At 41.5% G+C, this 27,108-nt stretch overlaps 1 protein-coding gene across 1 annotated transcript; it reads right to left on the bottom strand.

Annotated features, from left to right (window-relative positions):
• Positions 1 to 443: 443 nt before the first annotated feature.
• Positions 444 to 25,561, bottom strand: LOC105473587 (TATA-box binding protein like 2). Its single transcript, XM_011727428.2, has 7 exons — positions 25,341 to 25,561; positions 22,005 to 22,465; positions 21,278 to 21,365; positions 19,323 to 19,414; positions 14,210 to 14,377; positions 10,132 to 10,226; positions 444 to 694 (listed from the first exon to the last, which is right to left on the bottom strand). The coding sequence occupies exons 1-7, from the start codon at positions 25,488 to 25,490 to the stop codon at positions 618 to 620; spliced, it is 1,131 nt and encodes a 376-aa protein (XP_011725730.2). The 5' UTR covers positions 25,491 to 25,561; the 3' UTR covers positions 444 to 617.
• Positions 25,562 to 27,108: the final 1,547 nt, after the last annotated feature.

The following is a 27,108-nucleotide window of genomic DNA, read 5'->3' as shown; positions in this document are numbered from 1 at the left end:
GCTCTTAGAGTGCTTCGTATGCTCAGTAGACACATTCATTCTCTTGGCAAAAATCTTGCCCTTGTTTACAACAATGCCAACAGCATGCTGGGTAACACTGTAGACTCTTCCAGCTTTGCTGTGGTAACATTTGCGAGGCACTCGTTTCTTGGAAAGCACCCATTCCCTTGATGTCTACATTATCACCTTTTTCGTAGATTCGCGTGTATGTGGCCAAAGGAACAATTTCATATTTTCTAAAAGGCCTAGAGAACATGTATCAGGTGCCTCACCTCTTTCCCTTTGTGTTCGTTATTTATGGCAAATTACTGGAAGATGGCCCTTCCGGCTAAAAGGAAACGCGTTGAGTCTTAATGATGCTACAATATCATTCTAGTGAGACCCTAAATCTCTCAAATTTTGAAATGTTTACTTGCTCAGTTTTTAAAATAACACAGGAGTCATTTTGAATACAAATTTTTCTTCGTTTCTTAGACAGGTTTACTTACACAGAATCACCCTTTAATAAGTAATGTACTTGGAACATCTACAATTAAAGGTAGAAGAATCCAGCTGTTTCTGTGCTGGGCTTATGGACATATTCAGACCAGAATAATGTGAGATGTTGAATGATATGCTCAGGCTTTTTTAAAACCTTTTAGAATAGGATAGATGTTTTCAAATGCTTCATAGATCTCAGAGCGTTCTTTGGCACCTATAAAGAAATCCAGGTTTACATAATTTTTAATATAAAAAATACCAAAATTTAAACACTAAAATTTCATTGTATTGTCTCCAATTACTTTTAATATGACATCTCTTTAGCTGTACCTGAGAAATGGCATTTATTTCAGGTAAATAATTTGGCAACTACAGCCATATTTCCACAAGACACAAACCTTAGAGCAGAGTTTTCTAGAACTTCTCTGTGGCTGTCATCTTTGCTCACACAGTGCTCAGTGTGAAATGTGGAATGTTACCTCTACGTGTGCCATGAATATGGCCTCAGAGTAATTTCATCAGCACCTGCGGGCACTTAGCTACCAGCAAAAGGGACTTCCTTTGACCCACCTCCTCTCTAGTTAACATCTTGATTCCCTAATATTGACTAACAGATTGAGACAAATGAGCTTTAAATTTGTTTTACATTTTAGTTTTAAATTTAAAAAAGTTTTAAAATTTAAGTTTAAAAGGGTTTTAAATTTTAAGTTTAAAAAGGTTTTAAATTTTAGTGCATGGGAAGGATTAGAGGGGAAAATTGTACTACTGTCACTTGTAAAGTCTTGGGTTTCAAGAAATTGTAAATCATAACTGCTCTAGGAATTACAGGGATAAAAACATGAATCAGACAGTCTCCACTCTTGAGAAATATTAGTCAGTCCCTACTCATCTCTCACCACCACCAACTAACCACCACCACTACCTCCACCTTCCAAATTATGCAGGCACGTTGTGCTAAGGGTCGTGGACTGATACTACTTATGTTTATATGGAGCTTCAGCTAATCAGGACACTAATCAGCTAATCTGATATTTTGTGGGCTGGAGGCAAGGAAGGAAGAAAGGAGGATAATGAAAGGACTAACAACTGTTAGCATGAAGAGAAAGGGAAAATAGCTTTAGTTGATAAAGACTCTTAAGAACTATAAAGTACATTGCTGATAGGAACATGAAATGGATCAGCTACTGTGGAAAATAGTTCAGTGATTCTTTAAGTCAAATAATTACTACATGACCCAACAATTTCATGCCTTGGTAAATACTCCCCAAATTGAAAACAGGTACTCAAAAAAACATGCACTTTCATTGCAGCACCATTCACAATTGTCAAAAGGTGGAAACAGCTTAAATGCCCATCAATGGATGGATAACAATTTATAGTGTAGGTGGGGCGTGGTGGCGCACACCTGTAATCCCATATCTTTGGGAGGCCCAGGCAGGTGGATCACCTGAGGTCAGGAGTTCAAGACCAGCCTGACTAAGATGGCGAAACCCTGTCTCTACTAAAAATACAAAAGAAAATTAGGCATGGTGGCAGGCGTCTGTAATCCTAGCTATTTGGGAGGCTGAGGCAGGAGAATTGCTTGAACTTGGGAGGCAGGGGTTGCAGTGAGCAGAGCTCATGCCATTACACTCCAGCCTGGGTGACAAAGCCAGACTCTGTCTCAAAATGAAACAAAAATGTATAGTGTATATATACAATAGAATATTACTCAGCCATAAAAAGAAATGAAGTACACATGCTACAACATACAGAATGTTTCTTAGGCTCATCTAAGTGAAAAGCCAGACACAAAAAGACACATAAGATTCTATGTATAAGAAATATCCAGGGAGAGGGGAACGAGGGGAAAGGTTTAATGATATCAGGTTTTATTTTGGAGCAATGGAAATGTTTTAGAACTAGGTAGAGCTGGTCATATATTCACAATACACAACCAGCTACTAAATGCCACTGAACTGTTCGCTTTAAAATGGTTAAATTTGTTATGTGCATTCACCTTAAAGATTAAATAATCAGGGATGAAGTCCTTATAAGCTTAATTTTTTTAGAAGTAAGGGCAGGCAGGCCGGGCGCGGTGGCTCACGCCTGTAATCCCAGCACTTTGGAAGGCCGAGACAGGCGGATCACGAGGTCAGGAGATCGAGACCATCCTGGCTAACATGGTGAAACTCCGTCTCTACTAAAATATACAAAAAAACTAGCTGGGCAAGGTGGCGGGCCGCCTGTAGTCCCAGCTACTCGGGAGGCTGAGGCAGGAGAATGGCATAAACCCGGGAGGCGGAGCTTGCAGTGAGCCGAGATCCGGCCACTGCACTCCAGCCTGGGCGATAGAGCGAGATTCCCGTCTCAAAAAAAAAAAAAAAAAAGTAAGGGCAGGCATGGTGGCTTACACTTGTAATCCCAGCACTTTGGGAGGCCAAAGTGGGAGGATCCCTTGAGCCCAGGAGTTTGAGACCAGCCCGGGTAACATAGGGAGACCCTGTCTCTATAAAAATAAAAAAAGAAAAAATAAAAAGAGAAAAAATAAAGAGAAGAAAAGGTAAGTTATTTATTCATTGCCAAAAAGTTTACTATCTGTAGGTCTTCACCTTCAAAGATTTCGGGTGGGGAAGAGAGTGAGTTACCGACACACATAAGAGCAACTGGACCTTTGGGGTAGAAAAAGTCACAAGTTTCAGCAGATTTTTAGTTCCAGCACTAAAATTTTGGTTTCTACAAAACCAGTCTCTTTAGAAACTAAACAGTGAGTTGGTGAAGAAGCAAGAACCTCTGCCTCTGGTTTGATGGACTTCTTGGGCTTCTAGCTACATTCATCTTGAACAACCTTGTTAGCAGACAGTGAAGCATAATAGGTACTGCAAACACACACATGCCCCTCTCCCAGAATCCCCAAAACCAAGGTTCTTCTTTCACATTTAATTGAGGAACAGTGTCCAGGTCCAGTATTTTGGGATAGCCATGAACTTCACTTTTTTTGCATAACACTTTTATACTAAAAAATCATAACTAGGAGGTGGTATAGCTCAGGGGTAGAGCATCAGACTGCAGACCAAAAATCATAACTAAGAGTATTGCCTTCAAGCACAAGGAGTATACCATCTGGAGGCCCCTCGGGAGCACCCTTTCCCAAGAGGAAATGGACATTTGAGGGATCATCATAGAGAAATGATTTTAGACATAAGAGGACTTTAGGGAAATTAGTACAATTTCTTCATTTCATAGAGGCATAAGAAACAGATGTCACCTGAACCATACAGCAGCAGCTGTGGGAAAAGAGCTCGCGTATCCAGTGTTCCTTCCTTTACACCAAAAGTCAACAAATCAACATTGCCAGTATTTGTAACCAGGTGTTACAATGAGGGAATTTGGTCAATTTAATCAAACATTTCCTCACTAAAATATTGTCATCAAAAGTTTAAGGGAACCTAAATTGCCTCCATAGTCCTATTAATAATCAATCAATAATTGAAACCCCCAATTTGTAGTACCAGGCTCCAATTAGATGACCCTTGCCTTTTTAAAAAAAAAAAAAAAAAAAAAAAAAGAGTCTCACTGGGTCACCCCGGCTGGAGTGCTGTGGCGCCATCTCAGCTCACTGCAACCTCTGCCTCCTGGGTTTGGGTTCAAGTGATTCTCCTGCCTCAGCCTCCCAAGTAGCTGGGATTACAGGCACGCACCACCATGCCTGGCTAATTTTTTGTATTTTTAGTAGAGACAGGGTCTCGCTATGTTGCCCAGGTTGGTCTCAAACTCTTGGACTCAAGTGATCTGCCTACCTTGGCCTCCCAAAGTGCTGGGATATGACCCTTGCTTTTTAAGCAAAACTTACCATTCCTTTTCTTTGGGCTGTAATGACTGGGGAATAAATACCATTCCTAACCTTGGTGAGTAAGGTGAAAATTGTGTGGCCTGGTGCACTAGAGAAAGGATTGGCTTTGAGATCAAACAATATGGGCTTAAGTGCCAGCTCTACCACTAACTAGCTTTAAAATAACAGGAAAATAAAGTACTTAACCACTTTCAGTTTTCTTGTAAAATAAGGACAATAAACCTTCTTATAGAGTTGTGATAAAGAGTGTGTGAGCTAAGGTTTGTAGAAAGGGGCATTTTATAAAATCTAAGCCATTTTATTGCCCTAGAGGAATATACTTCTGGATTAGGGACTGGCAAGGCTAGTCCAAGTACACATGGCTTATCATTTCATTCTGATAAGCCAGCAACATGTAGTTTCTTTATGTCTGTCTCCTTCAGAAGGGCTGGATTCCTGCCAGATGGGGAGTATGTTAGATTCACCTTTGTCCTCAGCCCCCAGCACATTACAAGTACTTGGTAGGCACCCAAAATTTATTAAATATCTGTAATTTGTCGATAAGGTTTGTAAGTTCATCCCTACCCCTTAGTCAGCTCCAAATGTCAACCTCCAATACTATGTGGATTTTCCAGTTCTGTTCTTACATCAAGTCATAACTGCACATCTTATTTTCCCAAGTTATGCCACATCCGTGTGTATATAAGTCAAAGTCTTACAGGTTTGTAAAAATAGCATTGCACTGCTCAAGTTATTCATTTTATGACATATACCAACTTGCTATTAGTTGGGGGTTACTGTTAACAATTGGCAGGGACATCCTGTCATGTCTCTGGCCCACTCACTAATAAGTCTTGGCATTTTTCTGCTGCCCTCTGATCTACTCATTTCCGAGAAGCACGGATGTTGAGCTGATTGAGGGTGACCCTCAGCAACAATGGCCCAACTTAGTTCTTTTTGCTAGAGGAAAATAAGTAGATAAGCATTTTCCTGAAGCCTCTTTGTCTTCATATTCCTATCATCAGGGCAAGACATCACAGCAAAATTCCAGTCTTTGTCAATGATAGAGAAAAAACCAGGAGAGTGGGTTTTCACTAAGATGATAGCTCGACAGTGCCAGGCACTGGTTTTCTGCTTCCTTACAATGCTTAGGAGATAGATTCTGTGGTCACCTGCATTTTGCATGTATGGAAACCAAGTTGGAGAACTTAAACTCACCAAGGCCATACAGTCAATAAATGGCAGATCAAGATTAAAACTGGACAACTCTCCAGGCCATCCTTTTAGCCACCACACCTGCTGACCCTCGCTGCTAAGAGAATCTTAATCATTCTTTCAGCTGACAAGGAGAATTAAGAAGTTGCCCAAGAGACCACACAGGTGTTATTGTAGACTTGTAAATTGCTGTGGGACAGGGTGAGCCCAGTGGGCTCTGGAGCCAGGCTGCTCATATGCCTGTTGCCCTGTGGCACACACAGCTGCTTGACACTGTTAAGTGTACTAAGCCTTTCCATTTTACAGGTGAGGAAACTGAGGTATAAAGTACAACTCACAGTTAACTAGACCCCACGTGAAAGTCCTTATGTAGCAGTGTCTGTCATATGAGTGCCCAATATGTTAGCTCTGATGATTATGCCTGATCTTAGAAGTGGAAGTTGACATATTTGCTGTTTGTTGTACATTATTCCAGCAGAACCTAGCTATGCTATTAATTTTACTGTGGTTTGAGAAAAAAACATGGGTCCTAAATGTCACACCAGCCACAGAAAACGAACACAGATCCAGGAGAACAGTGTAAGCTGGGCCCAGGTCCTGTTGCTTTCTGTTCAGGACCATGACAGTAGGACAGCAGGGCCTCTTTGTTTTCAGCTTACTTGACGATAATTAGGACTTTCAGAAGTAACCTTGAACATGGTGGCTGTAGCTTTGGCAACTCAGGGGAATAAGACCATTTTATATGGATAAATTATTTTCTAAGGCCTGCAAATGGCATGATACAAGGGTTTCAAATTGCCACCCATCTGTACTATGGGCATTGGCATTCTACAGTTCCTACCTAGGCAAGAGCTGGAATTATTTTCTACAGTCAGACTCAAAGTTCATTTGTAATTGCAACACATTACCATTTTCTAGGCAAGTTATTTACCATTACTGAGCTACTGCTTTCAGAACATCTCTATAGAGTACCCAGTTGTGCCATGCTGCACTAGGCCACACATGAGCCTCCTCAAACTTCAGTTTAGGGAGAAGTCTGAAAGGAGACCACTTTGGTCCCTTTCCTGAGGTGTTTCTCTGAGATTAGTCCCTTAAGGTGTTAAGATTTTTTTTTTTTTTTTGGAGACAAACTCTTGCTCTGTCACCCAGGCTAGAGTGCAACCTCCACCTCCCAGGGTCAAACGATTCTCCTGCCTCAGCCTCCTGAGTAGCTGGAATTACAGGCATGCGCCTCAATGCCTGGCTAATTTTTGTATTTTTATTAGAGACAGAGTCTCGCCATGTTGGCCAGGCTGGTCTCGAACTCAGCCTCCCAAAGTGCTGGGATTACAGGCGTGAGCATGGCGCCTAGCCAGGCCCTTAAGTTTTTAATCCATTTGCAGGTGAAAAGAGTCTAGAGACACAGGATTAAGGAATAAGGAACATTTGTCTCTAAGGTTGAGGCAAAAATCACCTAAACCATGCAGCTTTGGCAAAATAGTTTAAGATGGTATAGCATAAACAGGTAAAACACCAACAGATAATTATTTATCATTTCAGTAGTAAGTCATGAATTAACTTTTACTTCACAATATAAGCAGAATTTGAATTTCAGTTAATATATTTAATCCTCTCCTCCAGAAGAGTCATGATCCACATCTTGCAAGAATGAAGAAATTTAAATTTTCCTATTCTGTATACTTAGAAATTTTAAGGGAAGTGTACTGTATAGTCTTTAGTATTTAGTAACAATCCTTTACTTCTGTGATTTGAAACTTCTGGCAAATGTGTCCATGAAAGCTTTTTAAAACAGATTTGGGGTAAGTGGGAAATCTGATGTGAATTAAGAGCATTTAAAGAAATCTATAATAGGAACTTTGCCTGTACTTGGCAATTTTCACTTTTAATAAGATTTATTTGTAATGATACATGGCATTTATGAAAGTTTCCTTCCAAAGGACTTGAAAGTGTGTTTCCTTAAGTGGGGTATGTATTTGCCTCTGATATCTATATTATTCAATTTTATTGGCAGGCTTTTCTCACTTCCTCTAGGACATATAGAGGTAAACTTTATGTCAGTCACTAGAGGGTCTTAATTACTCCAGACTCTAAATTAGTGGCATCTGAGGAACTGTAGTTTTGCTGCATTCAAAAGGCTCTTGGCTTTCTCCACTTTATTTTTAATTTTTAATTAATTAATTTTTTTTTTTTTTTTTTTTTTTTTTTTTTTTTTTAGATGAAGTCTTGCTCTGTCACCCAGGCTGGAGTGCAGTGGTGCGATCTTGGCTTACTGCAACCTCTGCCTCCCGGGTTCAAGTGATTCTCCTGCCTCAGCCTCCCAAGTAGCTGGGGTCACAGGTGCCTGCCGCCATGCCCAGCTAATTTTTGTATTTTTAGTAGAGATGGGGTTTCATGATGTTGGCGAGGCTGGCGTGAATTCCTGGCCTCATGTGATCTGCTTGCCTCAACTTCCCAAAGTGCTGGGATTACAGGCATGAGCCACTATACCCAGCAACTTTCCCCTCTTTGAAGACACATTAATTATTTCTTAGAGAAAAGCAACTACAAAACTCAGAGTTACACTTAAAATAGACATGTCATTCTGCTGGATGCTGAGTTATGACTTAATCAACTTTTCTGAATTCAGGTAATATAAAAGTCTCAATTTTTTTAGATGAGGCAAGATTTTATAAAATTCTAATTTGGAGGAATATATATTTAAGAGAAGCTAAGAAATATAAAAATTAAAGTAATGAGGGGAAATTGGCCCTATTAGACATACCATGAGTATTAAAGCTACAATAAGATCAAGGCAATGGGATTATAATGGGATAATCCTAGAGCAAAGGCAGAGCCGAAGAACAACTGCATATGTAAAATAAAGGTCAAAAGGAGTCATCCAAAATTAATGAGAAGAATATGTAGTGTTAAGTTGGTTGGCTAGCTATTTGGGACTGGGGCATGGAGATCAGTTTGGCTCAGGCCACATAAACTTGACATTCATTATGGTAGAGGAGAGTAAAATGTATAAAAAGACAAAACTAGACAAACTAGCAACTTTCTGTAGGCTGGGTGCAGTGGCTTATACCTATAGTCCCAGCACTTTGGGAGGCCGAGGCAGGCAGATCACTTGGGGCCAACAGTTCGAGACCAGCTTGGCCAACATGGCAAAATCCCATCTCTACTAAAAATACAAAACATTAGCCGGGCATGGTGGCACAGGCCTGTAGTCTCAGCTACTCGGGAGGCTAAGGCAGGAGAATCGCTTGAACCCAGGAGGTGGAGGTTGCAGTGAGTCAAGATCACGCCACTGTAGTCCAGCCTAGGCAACAGAGTGAGACTCTGTCTCAAAAATGAAAACATATATATAGGTTGCTATATATATATATAGCATTCTGTAGAATGACATAGAAAGGAGTCTCAACCATTCCCTCAAGTAGTTTTAAAAAGTGCTGTTTATGTAAAAATTATTAAAAATAAGCCAACTGGAAAAGTAACAAATATAGCAAAGAGTAATTTATCTTTAATAGTATTATAGTAAACTCATAAATCCTGAGAATATGAATACAAACTAAGTAGACCAAAGGATAAGTTATGTACATATTATTTACAAGAGAAAAAATGCTATTTATTGGATATGTTGAAAAGTGGTCGATTTCTGTCTCTGATTACCAGTGGAGTTAAAGCAGTGAGATAATCTTGACGTATACAGTTAAAGTTTTCTTTGGTACCATTTTGTTTGGAATGCTGCTGAGTATTTGGTAAAAGATATTTAGATACATTGCATGTAAGACCATGTGATACAGAACTATGTCGTATATCCCTTTAAAACAATTGGGCGATTTGTTCTAAGAACAAAATGGACATAGCCTTAAATGAAAGTCCCATTTCTGAGTGTCCACACTAATAACATAATTGTCTACAGGTAAAAACAGCCAAATATCTGCCCTTCATAAGTACCAAACAAAGAAGGAACATTTACCTAGCTAACAATGGGACAGTACATTTGATTCAACAACATGTTAGACGGGTTCAGGAAAGGTAGGTCTGTTGGCTAAAGCCATCCTGCTGCCTGATTTTGTTAGCCTATGAGCTACGAATGGTTTATTATCTTTTTCAGCAGTTGGGGGAAAAAATATTGCATGACACACACAAATTATGTGATATGAAATTCACAATTCAGAGCCCATTCCTTTATATAATGTAACATTCAGAGCTGCTTTCACACTACAATGGCAGTGCTCAGTAATTGTGACAGACCCTGTGGCCTACAAAGCCTAAAATATTTAGTATTTGGCCCATTCCAGAAAAGAGTTTGTTGACCCCTGTGTTAGGACCTTGTGTGGCTATTAAAAGCCTTTATGAAGAGTTTGTAACAGTAAGCTTAAGCCATATATGTTATCACGGATAATTTTTTTTTAAACTCAGGATGTAAAGATGAAATACTTATAAAATGACATAAAAACATGAAAAAATTATTGTTTTCTGTATTGGGACCTATGTTATTCCTTTCTTATTTTTCATTCCAGGTATTCTGTATTAACAAGAATTACTTTGCCATGGTGAACAAAGGTATTTAAAAGAATAAGCAAAGCACATGCATAGCAATTACATTTTATGAGTCAGAAAATAATCTTGGTACTTACCTGTCAACACAACTTTTCCAGATACAAAGATAAGCAACACAATTCGTGGTTTTACCATTCTATAAATAAGACCAGGAAACAGTTCAGGCTCGTAACTGTTAAGATGTAAAAGGAAAATGTTAAAAATAGCACGATTCAGCTCCTTTTCCATAACATGTAAGGCCCAGTATATTAAAGTGCATATTAAAGCATTTGTAAATAAGTTAACTATTTTATCAAAAACCTTTTAACTATCTTGATGAAAAGAGTCTTGAGTGTCCTAGGTAATATCTTATGGAAGTTAGGAACATAATTAATTTTTGGTCATAACACTTTTTCAAGTGCAAGCCATCCTGGATGGTTATTAAAAATCAAGGTAACTTAGGGCATCTGAATTAGTGTATTTAAGATCTTGTTGGTTAAACATCCTCTATCTTTTCTTTTTTTTTTTTTTTTTTTTTGAGACGGAGTCTTGCTCTGTCACCCAGGCTGGAGTGCAGTGGCCGGATCTCAGCTCACTGCAAGCTCCTCCTCTCGGGTTCACGCCATTCTCCTGCCTCAGCTTCCTGAGTAGCTGGGACTACAGGCGCCCGCCACCTCGTCCGGCTAGTTTTTTGTATTTTTTAGTAGAGACGGGGTTTCACCGTATTAGCCAGGATGGTCTCGATCTCCTGACCTCATGATCCGCCCGTCTCGGCCTCCCAAAGTGCTGGGATTACAGGCTTGAGCCACCGCGCCCGGCCCCTCTATCTTTTCTAAAAAGTCTGTTAATAAGAATGCATAATCATGTTTTTCTGGATTTCCAGATTCTCCAGTCATACACACATTTTGTATGCTTTTATAAACTGCTGAAGTTCACACTTTCAGCAGATAGAACCTAAAAATATTTCTAGGCTACTGCTCTTTGTATTTGAAGAGGTGCTATATAAAGAAAGAAAATCCAATTATCCCAAGTTTTTAAAATTCAGGATTTGTTGCCATAAATAGTAACTCATATTTACTAGTAAATGTAAGCTGGCTTCTCCGTGGAGCAAAGGATGATAGCACTTAAGAGCTGCTTCTCCACACTCCAGCCTGGAGAGGAGGGCAGATTCCTAGAAAAGCTCGAGGAACCTACCAAAAATAAGTCAGGAGGGTGAGAGGAGGTGAATAAAACTATTCTCAAAGCAGTGGCCAATGAACAAGAAATATAAGAACAAAAGACATCCAAGCAATGGAACACTAGCATCTTTGCACTTAAAGGGTGAATCCAGACTGCATGGAAAAGCTCCCTTCAGTTCAGCAATGAACAAACCCCAAAACAAGAGCAGGTGTGGAATCTCTTACTGGCTCCAGAAAGGCCATCTTGAAGTGAGGCTTGCCCATCTCAAGTATAGGAGGTCACTGTGGGTGGAACTGTCTTCCTGGAACATCACTCTGTCTTACTGCAGGGAGCCCGTCAAGACTTTCTCCCACTAACCACTTCCCGACATGGGGGAGACCGTGATACTAGAGGGAGCCCTGAAAACCCCTCCAGGACTATGAGATCCAGGCCAAGAAAATGAAGGCTGCAGACACAAAAGGAAGATTTCCATTTGATCTTCCAGCTGAATTTTAAGACTTAGAAAAAACAAAAATTTTGCTATGTAAATGATATTGAACTGCGTTTGGCTTTTAGAACCATGGTTTTAAGATTACTAGTATAATGAGCTCCCAATTAGGAACATACTTCATTCCAAAAGAAGGCTGAGGCAGAGAAAGAGAGTGGTTTTAGTTAGGGATGAAGAACATTTCACAAAGATTCAGAATATTGAACACCTGCCAATTTCTTGGCCAACCCAACTTTGACCCATCCTTCAAGTCTCACTTTAAATGTTACTTCCCCAAGAAGGTCTTCCTTGATCTCTAGCCACCCCCGATTACATTAAAGACCCTGCTTTATAGTCTCATAGTCCCCAAAGGGCCTTACTTTCACAGTCATCATGTTTCATTACTGTCATTGACTTGTCCATCTTTTCTTTTAGACAGTGATCTCTATGTGGGCAAGGGACTATAGCTATATCGCTTGCCATTATCACCCTAGCATCTGCTACTTGGTAGTCACCTACATCTTATTCATCATTTACTTGTCCATCTTTTCTTTTCTTTTAGACAGTGATCTCTATGTGGGCAAGGGACTATAGCTATATTGCTTGCCATTATCATCCTAGTATCTGCTACATGGTAGTCACCTAGATCTTATTCATATAGCAAGTATTTATCATCAGGATACCTTTGAAATGAAAATTAAAGAGGGGGCTGGGTGCGGTGCTCACGCCTGTAATCTTAGCACTTTGGGAAGTCAAGGTGGGTGGATTGCCTGAGGTCAGGAGTTCGCGACCAGCCTGGCCAACATGATAAAACCTCATCTCTACTAAAAATACAAAAATTAGCCGAATGTGGTGGTGGGCACCTATAATACCAGCTACTCCGGAGGCTGAGGTAGGAGAATCATTTGAACCCCGGTGGGGTGGAGGTTGCAGTGTGCTGAAATCATGGCACTTCACTCCAGCCTGGGCAAAAGAGCGAAACTCCATCTCAAAAAAAAAAAAAAAAAAAAAAAAAGGAAAAATTCTCATTGACAACTGTGGAAATGATTATGACATAGAAAGACTGCCAGAGAAAGTGCCCGGTAACAAAAGGAGATACTTGTATTATTAAATATTGACATACAAATTTGCAGAACCTGTGGAACTGAATGACCTTAGGGGTTTAACACATGGCAAATTTGGCCTGATAATTACAACTGATTATGTGCCATGGTTCCCCACAGAGCTACAGACAATTAGGGAGGCCTCATGTTAAAAATTCAAACCTGCTAAGAGGTGTTTTTTTGTTCTTTTTTTTGAGACGGAGTCTCACTCTGTCGCCCAGGCTGGAGTGCAGTGGCCGGATCTCGGCTCACTGCAAGCTCCGCCTCCCGGGTTCACGCCATTCTCCTGCCTCAGCCTCCCGAGTAGCTGGGACTACAGGCGCCCGCCACCGCGCCCGGCTCGTTTTATTGTCTTTTTTTAGTAGAGACGGGGTTTCACCATGTTAGTCAGGATGGTCTCGATCTTCTGACCTCGTGATCCGCCTGTCTCGGCCTCCCCAAGTGCTGGGATTACAGGCTTGAGCCACTGCGCCCGGCCCCTATCTACTCTGCTAACAGGATAGTCACATTCGATGGCCGAGAGGGTAAGATGTTGGAATGAAAGAAGTTCAGTTCCAGCCTGGCCAAGAGAATTTAAGAGCATCTGTGATTCTAACCGAGGTCAAGTGCCCTAGCCCAGGTGTATATCTTGGTCAGTCGAGGGATTTGGTGTCGATGAGTTACCCTCCGTCCTTGCTCTCTGAGGGCCTGGGCTGGATGGGAGAGCCACCAAAACAGCTGGGGGCAGGGGAGGAGCACTAGCTGTTGAGACGGGAAGTTTGAAGTCAGGAAGGCTAGAGATATTCTCTAGGGAGAGGAATATACTACAGACAATGTTGTGATGGGGGCTGCAGCTACACACACACACTCAAATAGGGGAAAGCTAGTTAGGATTGCTTTCATAGACTGTGCTACCGCCATTCTTTTTTCATCTTCTCTCCAATCCATTCTCCCCTCACCAGCTGTCAGCCCCTTCCTACTGCCCTAGTCCTTTTCACATGCCTTATCTTGCCAGTGCCATTGCCAAGCTACATGTGTGCTTATTTTCTACGTGTGTGCTTATAATCTGTAGATCAGTGGATTGCAACATGTGGGCCTCTGACCAGCAGCACTGGCATCACCTTTGAGCTTTTTAGAAGCACAAATTCTAGCAAAATCTCTTATGAAGAAGCCCAGTCAGAGATGTGTGCTTTAATAAGCTAAGTAATTGCTAAGCAATTTAAACTTAAATTTAAGTTTAAGAACCATGATTTCAAAAGACTAGGCACATGTGGTAACCTATGAGGACTCAGGCATACATAGCATCTTAATCTTTTCACTATTGTGCCCCCCACCTTTTTTTTTTTTTTTTTAATCACAGTTTCTCTAAAAGATACATTATATAAGCAACCCATAATGTAACTTAAATATCTTGGTAAATTCAAAGTTCAAGCTATATAACCATCATACCTACTGAACTGCTGATGGGTTAACACCAAACCTTCCAGCCTGATGGGAAATCTCACATCACAGCTTCCAACCATGTTCTGAATTTTAAAATCGAGGAATCTGGCAGGGAACCCAAGCTTCTGCACCACACGAGCATATTTTCTCGCTGCAAGTCGAGACTGCTCTTCACTGGGGAGGGGCAAATATGTTTAAAGATGTCTTAATCACTACATCCTCTAAACTACTGGTGTTGTATTGGGTTGTTACCGTTTGTACCATGTTCATCTTTCAACGTATACTATGAAGCTGTAGGCTTTGTGAGGAGGACTTACTTCCCATACTTTGGTCCCTAGCACCTTATAAAAGATCTTGTACAGTTGTACAGCTATTGAACACAATCAAATTTTTGTCTTCAATTTGTCACCTTTCATATATGAGGTACTTTTACTTTTACTTGGGTGCTATTTGCTAAAACTATTCCAAGGATTCGCAAAGTGTGTCCCCAGACCAGCAGCTTCACCAACGTGTTAGAAATGCAAAGTCCCAGGTCCCACCTCAGACATGCAGAAACTCTGGGGGTGGGGCCCAGCAATCCGTCTTTTAACAAGCCCTCTAGGTAACTGTGCTGCTCACTACAGTTTGGGAACCATTTATCCAGCCTCAAAGTGTGTCCCATTTAGAAGAGAACAATGGCTGGGCGCAGTGGCTCACGCCTGTAATCTCAATACTTTGGGAGGCCGAGGTGGGCAGATCACCTGAGGTCAGGAGTTTGAGACCAGCCTGGCCAACATGATGAAACCCTGTCTCTACTAAAAATACAAAAAAATTAGCTGGACGTGGTGGCAGGCACCTGTAATCCCAGCTACTCAGGAGGCTGAGGCAGGAGAATCACGTGAACTTGTGAGGCAGAGGTTGTAGTGAGCTGAGATCGCGCCATTGCACTCCTGCCTGGGCAACAAGAGTGAAACTCCCTCTCAAAAAAAAAAAAAAAAAAAAAAGGGAACAACAAGAAAAATAAGGACACGTGCATACCAAAGAAAAAAAAAATCCCATATAAGGAGGTAAGATATGTGCTGATTGAGTGGCACAGACAAGATATCAGTTCTTGAGTCTTTACTGGACACATTGTCCAAAACAACCACATGAAAATACCTCAAAACCCGCCTTGTTTTGCTTGGCTTTCTCGCCCAATCTTCAATTCAATTCATACTCAACACAAGAAAGACAGGAATTTGTCCTACTCTGTGGCTGTGTCCTTTAAATGTCTGTCCTGCTGCACCCCTAAATTCATAGCAGAGCCTGTGGGGTCCTCAGAGGTGAGGCTTCATTTCTCCTTAGGTATTTTTCAACTGTTACAAAACAAAACCAGGTAGCAACACCTGGTGGGTGAATCAGGTGAATTCCACCCCCATGGGTTTGGCCCTATTTTTAGGCCGTAAATCAGAAACACCTGAAAGAAAAGCCAGTTTGAACTTGTTTGCCTGGACCAAAGCAAGCGTTTGATTCTCTTATCCAGATCCTTCACCAACACTGCCCCCTCTTGGGTATTCATCACTTCATGTATGTGTCACCTCATTTAATGTTGATAATGTTGATTCTCCTCACCCACCTTTTTTTTTTTTTTTTTTTTTTTTTTAAGAGACTGGGTTTTTGCTCTGTTACCCAGGCTGCAGTGCAGTGGCACGATCATAGCTCACTGCAGTCTTGAACTTCTGGGCTCAAGTGATCCTCCTGCCTCAGCCTCCTAAGTAGCGTGCAGGGGCATGCACCACCACACCTGCCTAACTTTTTATAGAGACAGGGTCTTGCTGTCTTGCTCAGGCTGGGCTCAAACTCCAGGGCTCAAGTGACCCTCCCCACCTCAGCCTCCCAAAGTACTGAGGTTACAGGTGTGAGCCACTGCACATGGCCCTCTGTTGATCTGGTATCTAGTCACTAGATTGACTACTGCTGCACAGCACTGCCCTTGGCTCTCTTCATCCACTTCTCACTCCTGAAATGTCCTTAGCAAGGCCATGTCCCCAGGTTAGCAGTGAAATAAACTGTTTCCATTTTGAACTACATTTTGCCTAACTGATCTATTACATTTCCCATAATGTAAATAAGTTCAAATTTCAAGTTTGCATTGTCCTGTAGTTTCTTGGGATATCAGCTGTGATATTCTAAGGACACAGAAGTTTCTATTGAAACCACTAATATGGCCGGGCGCGGTGGCTCAAGCCTGTAATCCCAGCACTTTGGGAGGCCGAGACGGGCGGATCACGAGGTCAGGAGATCGAGACCATCCTGGCTAACGCGGTGAAACCCCGTCTCTAGCAAAAAATACAAAAAAATAGCCGGGCGAGGTGGCGGGTGCCTGTAGTCCCAGCTACTCGGGAGGCTGAGGCAGGAGAATGATGTAAACCCGGGAGGCGGAGCTTGCAGTGAGCCGAGATCCGGCCACTGCACTCCAGTCTCGGCGACAGAGCAAGACTCCGTCTCAAAAAAAAAAAAAAAAAAAAAAAAAAAAGAAACCACTAATAGTTGAAAGTCTGCATACATGTTCATTGTACAAACATTAGAAAGTAGTTTAAAAATCTTAAAATCTCACCCATAGCAGTGTTAACTACCTAAATTTGATCTTCTGTACTTTTCCTATGCAAACACAGGTATCTCTCCTACTCTTGCTATTACAACTAAAGAGAATAGGTTTGGATAAAATGCGGAGATAATACTGGCACCTCTTATTAACCAAATTCTCACAACTCACTATCCAAAACTTGAAAATCAAATGTATTTGGATAACAAGTATCTCTTATTATCTGAACTCATTATCCAAACTTTCACAATCAGATTTTAGGAACCAAATAAATTCAGATGAGAAAAGACACCCATGAATGTGTGTAATATGTGTAACATGAGCATATTTTACAATGAAAGTTGGATAACAAACACCATTTAGTTTCTTACTTCTCCCTCTGCAATCCAACTTAATACAATGTGACCATCCTTTCAGCTCAGTATGTGTGCGTATATGGCTAATATAATTTTACTTTATGACTTCAAATTGAAAGCCTATTATTAATTAGGTTTTCCCGTTTTAATGCTGAAATGAACATTGTTACAGACATCTTGCACAACTGTCCAATAATCACTTTAAAATGGGGATTCCTGGGATCAACATAAGAGAAAGTCCAGAAATGTAGTCAGACACATGTGAAGAACTTAATATGTAAAAACAGGTAGGGGGAAATGTGGCAACAATGGATTCTTCAGTAAATGTATCTGAGTACTGAATGATCATTTGGGAAAAATAGTTATCTTACGTTGAAATAAAATTCTAGATCTGCTCTGTCCAATTAATATAAATTAAATTCAGTCCCTCAGTTATATTAGCTGTATTTCAAGCACTCAATAGCCACACATGACTAGTGGCTACATCATTGCATTAAACAGTGCAGATATAGAACATTTCCATCTAGAGAAAGCTCTAGGTGAATCAAAATACCAGCTATCCTTTTCCTATCACAAAGCAGGACCTGAAAAAGACCAGAAAGATATATGAAAGTCAATATTTGTATAATATTGTACACAAATGCCTTAAGGGCAAAGCCAAATGTAGAAAACAAAGAAAAAAATGGGATAAAATGAGTATACCCTTCAAAATTTGTGTTTTTTTTTTTTAAAAAAAAACCCACCATAGGCCAGATGTAGTAGCTCATGTCGCCTATAATCCCAGCACTTTGGGATACTTGAGCCCAGGAATTCGAGACCAGCCTGGGCAACATGGTGAAACCTCCATCTCTAAAAATAAATTAGCCAGGCCTGGTGGTGCATGCCTGTGGTCCCAGCTTCTGGAGAGGCCAAGCTGGAAGGATGGCTTCAACCTGGGTGGTGGAGGTTGCAGTGAGCCCAGATCATGCCACTGCACTCCATCCTGGACAACAGATTGAGACCCTGTCTCAGAAAAACAAACAAACAAGCAAACAAACAAAAAAACCCACCATAAAACACCATAAACAGTAATCTAAGAAAAAATATTTGCAGTATAAAGTGGTGAAAATAGTTAAACACAAAAACAAAAGATAAATCTCTCCATAGATAATTGAGCAAACAGCAATTTCTGTGCTTCTAAAAAGTTATTTAATCTCACTAGTAAATCAAAGAAATGTAAAACAACATAACTTTTTGCCAATCAATTTAGCAAATATGAAAAGAATATCGACACCCAGTGTTCATAGGACAAAATGAACACTTAGTACATTTCTAGAGCTAGAAATTGGCACAACCTTTCAGGAGGACAGTTTGTCTCTCATCTTTTAACCCTACAGGGGAGAACAGGCTCTCCCACTACAGAGTCATGGTGAAAGAATACCCATCAACGCAGAGCTTCCTCTGGGTGAGATCCAGGAGAGATGAGATTTTTAAGGGATGCCTCCTGAGCTAATGCAAGCTAATGGTCAAGGAATGTCTAATTTAGCTCCTTTACAAAGTTCTATCCATTTATCTGCAGTGAGGAAAATCCACAGTAACTACTTGCCTAGGCTTATAACACACTTTATCATTACTGTAACTTTAAAAAAATTACCTTAGAAACAAGTGGTAACAGTTAAGTCCCCTCGGTTTAATAGGGGAAACTGTAAAATGGGGCTATATCAGTATTTTATTATTATTATTTTTAATAGAGACAGGGTCTTGCTCTGTAACTCAGACTGGAGTGCAGTGATATGATTATAGCTCATTGCGGCCTCAGACTCCTGGGTTCAAGTGATCCTCCCACCTCAGCTTCCCAAGAAGCTAGGACTCCAGGCATGCACCACCACATCCAGCTATTTTTAGCTTTCTTTTCTTTTCTTAAACAGAGATGGAGTCTCACTATGTTGCCTAGGCTGGTCTCAAACTCCTGGGCTCAAGCAATCCTCCTGCTTAGGCCTCCCAAAGTGCTGGGATTACAGATGTGAGCCACCATGCCTGGCCCGAGTCAGTATTATAAGACTGTTTTTAACCCAAAATGAGGTATTTCATTGAATAAAGGCTTCAGCAAAGAAGGGCATTTTGCTCCTACTATGTGCTTTAGCACATTAATTCTATGCTTCCTTGTTTCACATACTAAAAACTGTTTCTCTGGAAAGGGTGGAGGGATGATTCCTCTTACCTTTTGGCTCCCGTGCAAACCATCTTCCCAGAGCTAAATATAAGGGCTGTTGTCCTGGGCTCTCGGATCCTCATTATGACAGCAGCAAACCTCTATACCCAGAAACCAAAAGAGAATTAGCCTCTGCTAGGAGATAACATTATCCCAATTGAAAAGCTGAGCTGCATACGAAAAGCTCAAAGAAACAGATTGGATGGGAAAACTAAATGTCTGGGTCTTTTCTCCCTACATTAAGGTTAACAAAAATAATGATGATTCTAAAATGTACTTATTAACAGGTAAAAATAATATCAGTAACTGTTAAATTTGAATGCCTGTTATGCTTCAGTTCCTGTTTATCCTCATGATAGGATGAACCTGTGTTCATTATCACTCTCATTTAGTGCTCAGGGAAAACAAGGAGCTATTTAACCTCCGATGTTACACAGGAAATGGTAAAGTTAAGATTCAAAACCCAAACCGATCAGATTCCCTACTTTTTACTTTGATACACTTCTTTTCTTTTGAAGAATTTTTGGGAAAAAAATAAGAAGTATGTTAAAGGCTCACCAAGACTTTACAATGTACAGAAAAGCAACCAAAATGCAGAAGAGTCTATATGACAGCCATGCTAAAGATGAATGACAGAAAGTTGATGTCAAGTTCTTGCCTCTTATAGTTCTCAAAGTGTCATCCAAGACCAGTAGCATCAGCAAGCCCTGGAGGTGAGGCTGACACACATTGAGATAGGGAACCTCTGGCCTGCCACATTGACATGTCATCAAATGGCCTGCTCCTACACAGTCTCTTCACCCCAACTCCTCTCCCCAATTAAGCTAGGAAGGGAAGTGGGGTGGGTACTAGCTTAAGGGCCAAGTCAGAATTTCTTTGGGTGTCAAGCACAAGTTCAGAGAGATCCTATACACTTCATCCCCAGTCCCGCCTATTCCTACCCCTACCACTCATCCAAAATGAGGGGTGTGCTGAGGATGGTGGAAAATAAAAGTTGCCTAAAATGCTGATTGCTCAATAATGTGATCACAGCTGCAGCTGTGAGGATCTTAGCTCATCTTTGTGTCTGTCCTCACCATTGTCAGCTGTATGAAATATCAAAAGGAAAGCTTGATCGTGTTCGGGTAATGTGCAGGTAACATTTAAATTCAGATGTCAGCAACAATACTACCACAACAGCGAAAACAAATAATACATAAATAGTTGATGCCTGCAAGGTCTCTGGGTTCCTACGAATGTGACCTTTTTTTTCATCTAATTTCGTAAATCCTCCACCACCTAAGCCAGTAAACTTTTTGCCAGTAGGAAGCAGGTCTTACTTGTCTTTGTATTCCTAAGTACAGAGCCTGGCAAATCGTTAAAAGTTGACAGGATGGACAAATCCAATTACCCTAGGTAAACAAGCCATTGAAAACAGGATGCCTGGCCTTTGCAGGATACAAGAAAGAACAGATTTTATTAAACTTTGAGGAGGGGGGAAAAAAAATCCCTGAATCTTACATTAGTAAATAGGAGCTTGAACTTTATACATAGACTATCTTTGCTACTCTGCTTATATCTCTAATAAGTTGCCACTCTCTAATTCCAATTTTGCAATAGGGGCAAGAATCCATTTAGCCTGCTCAAATAAGAGGAATTGTAAATGGAAAGATAAATAAGTGTCAGGTAGCTGAGACAACATTTAGCAAAAATTATTTCCAGAAATATGATGGAATATAAGAAAGTTAGCATCCCAATAGTCAGGTGGAAAATTACTGCTCAATTACTGCTTTATTCAGCATAAAGAATGAGACTATTTTTTATAACTCAAAACAGAGTGAGATATTAACCTTGAGTTGCCAAAAGCTTTTTCAGTAACAATTTTTTTAAGAAAAAACAGAGGAATTAGTCAATATCATGATCATATTAAGAAAAGTAAATCTAAAGAGAAGCTAATTATTGAAAGGAATACTGAGAAATCTTACCTTTGGGTTATATTCTGCATTTTTTGCATGCAAAGCTATTTTCTTCAGATCCAACTTACAGGCCAGGTTTACAGTGGAAACTATATTCCTGAAGAAATAAGTTAGTTTAGAAAATTATATCAGATATAAAGAGTAAAAAAAAAAAAAATGCAAAACAACTTATTTTCTCATTTCTTAGGTTATACCTTAGCAATTTCCTAGGGGGAGAATTATTCCAAATGTGAAATACATGACAACACGATTCCTAGTAAAGTGTAAAATCCCAAAGTGAAGTGCTAAAAGAGCCTTTCCTAAAATTTCATGACTAGCTGCTAAAATTAAGTTTTAGATCTTTTTTCAAAACAATGCCTCAAAATAGAAATTTTAATTCTGAATCAATTTGCAAATCAAACTAAATTTTACATCTTTATATCCTTGGTGTTTATCCAACCCTACCCACAATTATCAGCAACTTCAGTGCTTTAGTATAAACAATACAATCCTTCAAGAATGAGTCTATTAATCTTTAAGTCCCCTCCACCCACCATAGAAGATCAAGAATTAGTGCTTCGCCTTAAAGATAATCAAACTGTCTAAAGCAACAATCCATTTAGAACTGATAAAACAAAGAATTATGAAATCTGAAATTCTCTTCCCTACATTATTATCCTGAAATTAGTTGTCATCACATTCAGGAATATAAAATGTGTACCCAATCTGCTCAATTAAAACAAAAATAAAAACTTACTGTAGTTGAGGTACAATTCCACAACATTCTGAAACAGGGGTCATTGGTGTCATGGGAGTTATGGGTGCCAGAGACAAGGAGTCGGAGTTTGGTTTCTCAGGAGAGGGCCGGACTGAGTCAGTATCACCAGGGTGCAGCTGTGAATGGGAATTTGACAAACTACTGCTGTTTAAGCCCAGCCCAATGTCCTGTTCGCTTGGTGATGGCAACCTACTTTGTGGACTTTGGCTTTCAGAATTTTCTTCAGTTTCATGTCTGCTGCTAATGACAGGTTGGTCTTTATTTTCTTGGGTAACTTCATCTGGTAGGAAGCTAAGATCCACAGATGAGAAATCACCTGATGTTTCTTTGACTTCAGGGTTCGAATTAAACGCAGTATCCGGATTGGATGCATTCAATATGTACATATCGTAAGGTACAACTGGGTTGAACAGGGGAGACCTGGGTGGGGCAAGGTCATCCTAGGCAGTTCCCAAAACAGACAGACAAAAACACAACAGACAGAACAGCATGTTACACAAAAGGGATGTCACTTTGGCAGGCAGGCAATGTATTCAGTGTTAGAGGCAGTTCAAGATTGCTTGTATTCGTGCACTGCTTCTTTCTAGAAAATGCCGTTAAGATTCTATTACAGGCCAGGTGTGGTAGCTCATGCCTATAATCCCTGCACTTTGGAAGGCCGAGGCAGGAGGATGGCTGGAGGCTAGGAGTTTTGAGACTAGACTGGCCCATGTCTCTACTAAAAATGCAAAAATTAGCAGAGCGTGGTAGTGTACACCTGTAATCCCAGCTACTGGGGAGGCTGAGGCATGAGAATCTCTTGAACCCGGGAGGCAGAGGTTGCAGTAAGTCGAGATCATGCCCCTGCACTCCAGTCTGGATAAGAGCAAGACTCCAACTAAAAAAAGATTCTATTACGGTTACAGCACACTTAATGGAAACAGGAAAGAATATTTTAAAATGCAGAAAAAGCATTCTTCATAGACTATCTTTGCTACTCTGGTTAGATCTCTAATAAGTTGCCACTCTCTAAGTCCAATTTTGCAGTAGAGGCAGTTTAGCAACCATGCTCTAAATTGTTGTATACTTTGAGGAGAACAGATATACTGTACTATTTAAGTTAATTATAAACTTTAGTTGACTTAACTTTGAAATAATTTTGAGTTTTGAATTTAAATAAATGAAGTTTAAGATATAGTTGAATGCTAATCAAGATTCACTAAAGACCCATGGTTATTCCTTCTGAGGCAAAGGTGTAATAAGAATTCTTGTAATGTTCTAGTTACAAGAATTTACACTAGGAAAAAAGTTATTGAAACTTAAATGGTAAGAATAGTGTAAATCAATGTATTTTCAGTCCAGGGAAGGCTGCTCAACTACCATTATCCGGCAACGGAGAGAATGACGTGTGCACCTGAGGAAAACAACTAATGTAAAATTCATGAACTTTATTACGGGAAAAATATCGATTACCTTTATAAATGCATACCACCTGCTTCACCCAAGTTAAAGGCCTGAACTCCAGATTTTGAGCACTGCTTGCAAGAGAAACTCAAAAAGATCTTATTTCTTTTCTGACCACTAAAGGGTCAGGAACGCACTGTGTTGCATCTTCTCCGTTTCAATGCTACCTCCGCTAATGTACGTCTGACTAGAGCCTATTGGAGTGTTCTGTTACAAGTCCAGCAGGTGGCAGGGGTGACTAATTGTTTGAAGAAAGCCCTTAGAAGAAAAAAAATCAAGCTAGTCTCTTGAAATAAGACTTTTTTACCTCTGTTTCATTTTGAATACATGATAGGCTCTCATCTTTCCCCACCCTCAACCCACAGAGTGGCCTTAAGTGAGGTGGGGACAATGGGCCCCGATTCCACTGCAGGGTTTCCTTGGCCTCACCTGTCCCGGATGGAAAGGGTCTCCTAGGGCAATTTACACTAAAGCACCAAAGCTGCAACAGTGTCTCCCTTCCCCTTCCCCATCAAGGCATCTTATTAGGGAACAAAGCTAAATGTACACAAGAATGTAAGGCAATGGCGGGGAGTTGAAGGGGGATGTTTTACAGTAATGGACACTTGACGGGCTCCCTGTAGGGTCTGCCTGTAGGGACACCCCTCAGAGCATGTCTGTGTAGCATGTTCACTGCATCCTTGGCCTCAGGATCTTTAGTCATTTTTTGTTAAACTGTATCCACTTATCTTTCTCAGAACCTTTCCTGCCTGGGCTCTTTGCTGTGTTAAATTCTAGGGAAAGTCAGCATTTCTACCTCAGTGCTGACCACTGTCTTTATAAAAAATTCTCCCAGCAAAGAAAAAAAAATTGCTCTCTTGCTTTTTGGTTTTTTTTTTTTTGAGACGGAGTCTCACTGTCACCTAGGCTGGAGTGCAGTGGCGCCATCTCGGCTCACTGCAACCTCTGCCTCCTGGATGCAAGCAATTCTCCTGCCTCAGCCTCCCGAGTAGCTGGGACTACAGGCTCCTGCCACCACGCCCAGCTAATTTTTGTATTTTTAGTAGAGGCGAGGTTTCGCCACGTTGGCCAGGCTGGTCTTGAACTCCTGACCTCAAATGATCCACGTGCCTCATCCTCCCAAAGTGCTGGGATTACAGGCGTGAGCCACCTCACCCTGCCCGATGCTAAGGATTTTTAAAAGTCTTAAGAGTAATTAACTAAAAGAAGCCACAGGTGTTTCTAGTTGATATTTGGCAAACCCTGCTACCACCAACTCCACCAGAGACTTGAATTCTCGAGGGAGGCCTAGTACTGGCATCCGTGCTGCAGGGTACAAGGGATCTCTGTTTCGCCTGTCAAAGCAGAAACCCTTGGGAACCTGAAGTCGCTACAACTAGCACGAGGCGCTCTCTGTGCGTGTCCTTTAGAACCGGGCGTGGGGCCAGGAGCGGTGGCTCACGCCTGAAATCCCAGCACTTCGGGAGGCCAAGGTGGGTGGATGACTTGAGGTCAAGAGTTCAAGCCAGTCTGGGGAGCTGAGATCGCGCCACTGCACTCCAGCCTGGGCGAGACTCCATCTCAGAAAAAAATCAATCAATCAATCAATCAATCAATCAATCAAAAACCAAAACAACCCGGGATAGCCCGTGTAATCTGGTGACTGAGTGAACGGTTCTGGATTCGCGCTAGATGAAGTTCGAGCTCTGTTTGGCAACCTTGGTCAAATTATTTCACTTTTCGAAGCTTCTAACCTTCCACGGAAAGACGTGGGAAACCAAGCCCGCCTCTTAGGGTCGCTATGAGTTTTTAGAGGAACGAAGGAAAGCCCTTGGCACACAGGACCGGGCGGGACTTGGGTCCTGACTCTGGCACAGTGGCCGGCAGCCTTACCTGAGCGGCGCACTGGTCCAGGTAGAGCTCCAGGTAGGTTTCCTGCTGCTCCATGGACAGTAATCCCACTGTTGGGGGTGGGGGCGGGTAAGGGGGTAAGCATCCAGCGAGCAGCCTCAGATCCCGCTCGGGCCGGGGCGCAGAGGCCATTTATGAGCCTGGGGGCAGCGAGGCGGGGCGGCCCTCGGCCCAGGCTCCTGCAGAGGGCGCGAGAGAAACGTTGGGCGATGGTTCCTGGAGCGGGATGCGGAACTTAGCTACCGGCCCATGGGCGCTGGGAAGCGGAGATGGGCTAGGGGTGGGCCGGAGAGGGGCGCCTCACCTGAGAGCAGTCACCCTACTCCGCCTGCAGCTGGGAAGCGCCTGGGTCTGCAGATTTGATTTCCTTCGATACCTGCAATGTGGTCTTTGCTTCCAGGAGAGAAATTCTCCGTGCAAGTGCATGGAAAGTTAGTGAGAAAAAAAGGGATTTTTTTTTTTTTTTTTTTTTTGAGATGGAATCCGACTCTTTTGCCAGTGCCATTTTGGCTTACTGCAACCTCCGCCTCCCGGGTTCAAGCTATTCTGCCTCAGCCTCCCAAGTAGCTGTGATTACAGGAGTGCACCACCCGCCCCCCCCCCCCCCCCCCCCGCTAATTTTTGTATTTTTAGTAGAGACGGGGTTTCACCTTGTTGGTCAGGCTGGTCTCGAACTCCTGACCTCAGGTGATCCACCCGCCTCGGCCTCCCAAAGTGCTGGGATTACAAGCGTGAGCCACTGCACCCAGCCATTTTTTAAAAAATTTAAATACTGGGTTTCCACTCTGTTGCCAAGGCTGGAATGCAGTGACAGGTGACCATAGCTCACTGCAGCCTTGACCTCCTGGACTCAAGCTCCCACCTTAGCCTCCCTAGCAGTTGGAATTACAGGCAAGCACCACCACGCCTGGCTAATTTTATTTTTATAATTTTTATTTTTAGTAGCAACAAGGTGTCGGTATGTTACCTAGGCTGGTCCTGAACTCTTGGTCTCAAGCCATCCTCCTGCCTCAGACTCCCAAAATGCTGGGATTACAGGCATGAGCCACCACATTCCACCAGGGATCTTTTTTTTCGCTTGAGCAGAGTGAGTGGAATGTGAGTCGCCTTACCTAGTCATATGTAGTATTTTTACATTATCAGTACTTCTCACCATCAAATCCCACGTGATTTTTCTCCAGTCACTGAGCGTTCTGTCTAAAGCCACATACAAAACAGTGTGTTGCTGCACAGTTAGGGTTGAGGAAATCTCACAAAAATAACGCAAAACATTCAGAGAGGGTTTCTTTCCTGAAATCATTATTTTAATTTTCAGTGCCTGAGTTTTCATAAGAGCTTAACTGTGTACTATGTAGACGATTTTATAAACATAATTGATACCTTTTTTCTTTTCTTTTTTTTTTTGAGACAGAGTCTGCTCTGTCACTCAGGCTGGAGTACAGCGGTGAGATCTTGGCTCACTGCAACCTCCGCCTCCCAGGTTCCAGTGATTCTCGTGCCTCAGTTTCCCGAGTAGCTGGGATTACAGGTGCCTGCCACCATGCCCAGCTAATTTTTGTGTCTTTAGTAGAGACGAGTTTCCACCTTGTTGGCCAGGGTGGTCTTGATCTCCTGGCCTCAGGTGATCCACCTGCCTTGGCCTCCCAAAGTGCTGGAATGACAGGCGTGAGCCACCATGCCTGGCCTATAATTGACATTTTTAATGTAAGATGTGTAATAATGTACAGATGGGCGGGTGTGGTGGTTCACA

Source organism: Macaca nemestrina, chromosome 7, assembly GCF_043159975.1.
Source record: "Macaca nemestrina isolate mMacNem1 chromosome 7, mMacNem.hap1, whole genome shotgun sequence".
NCBI classification, from domain to species: Eukaryota; Metazoa; Chordata; class Mammalia; order Primates; family Cercopithecidae; genus Macaca; species Macaca nemestrina.
This window is presented reverse-complemented; position numbering and strand designations above follow the sequence as displayed.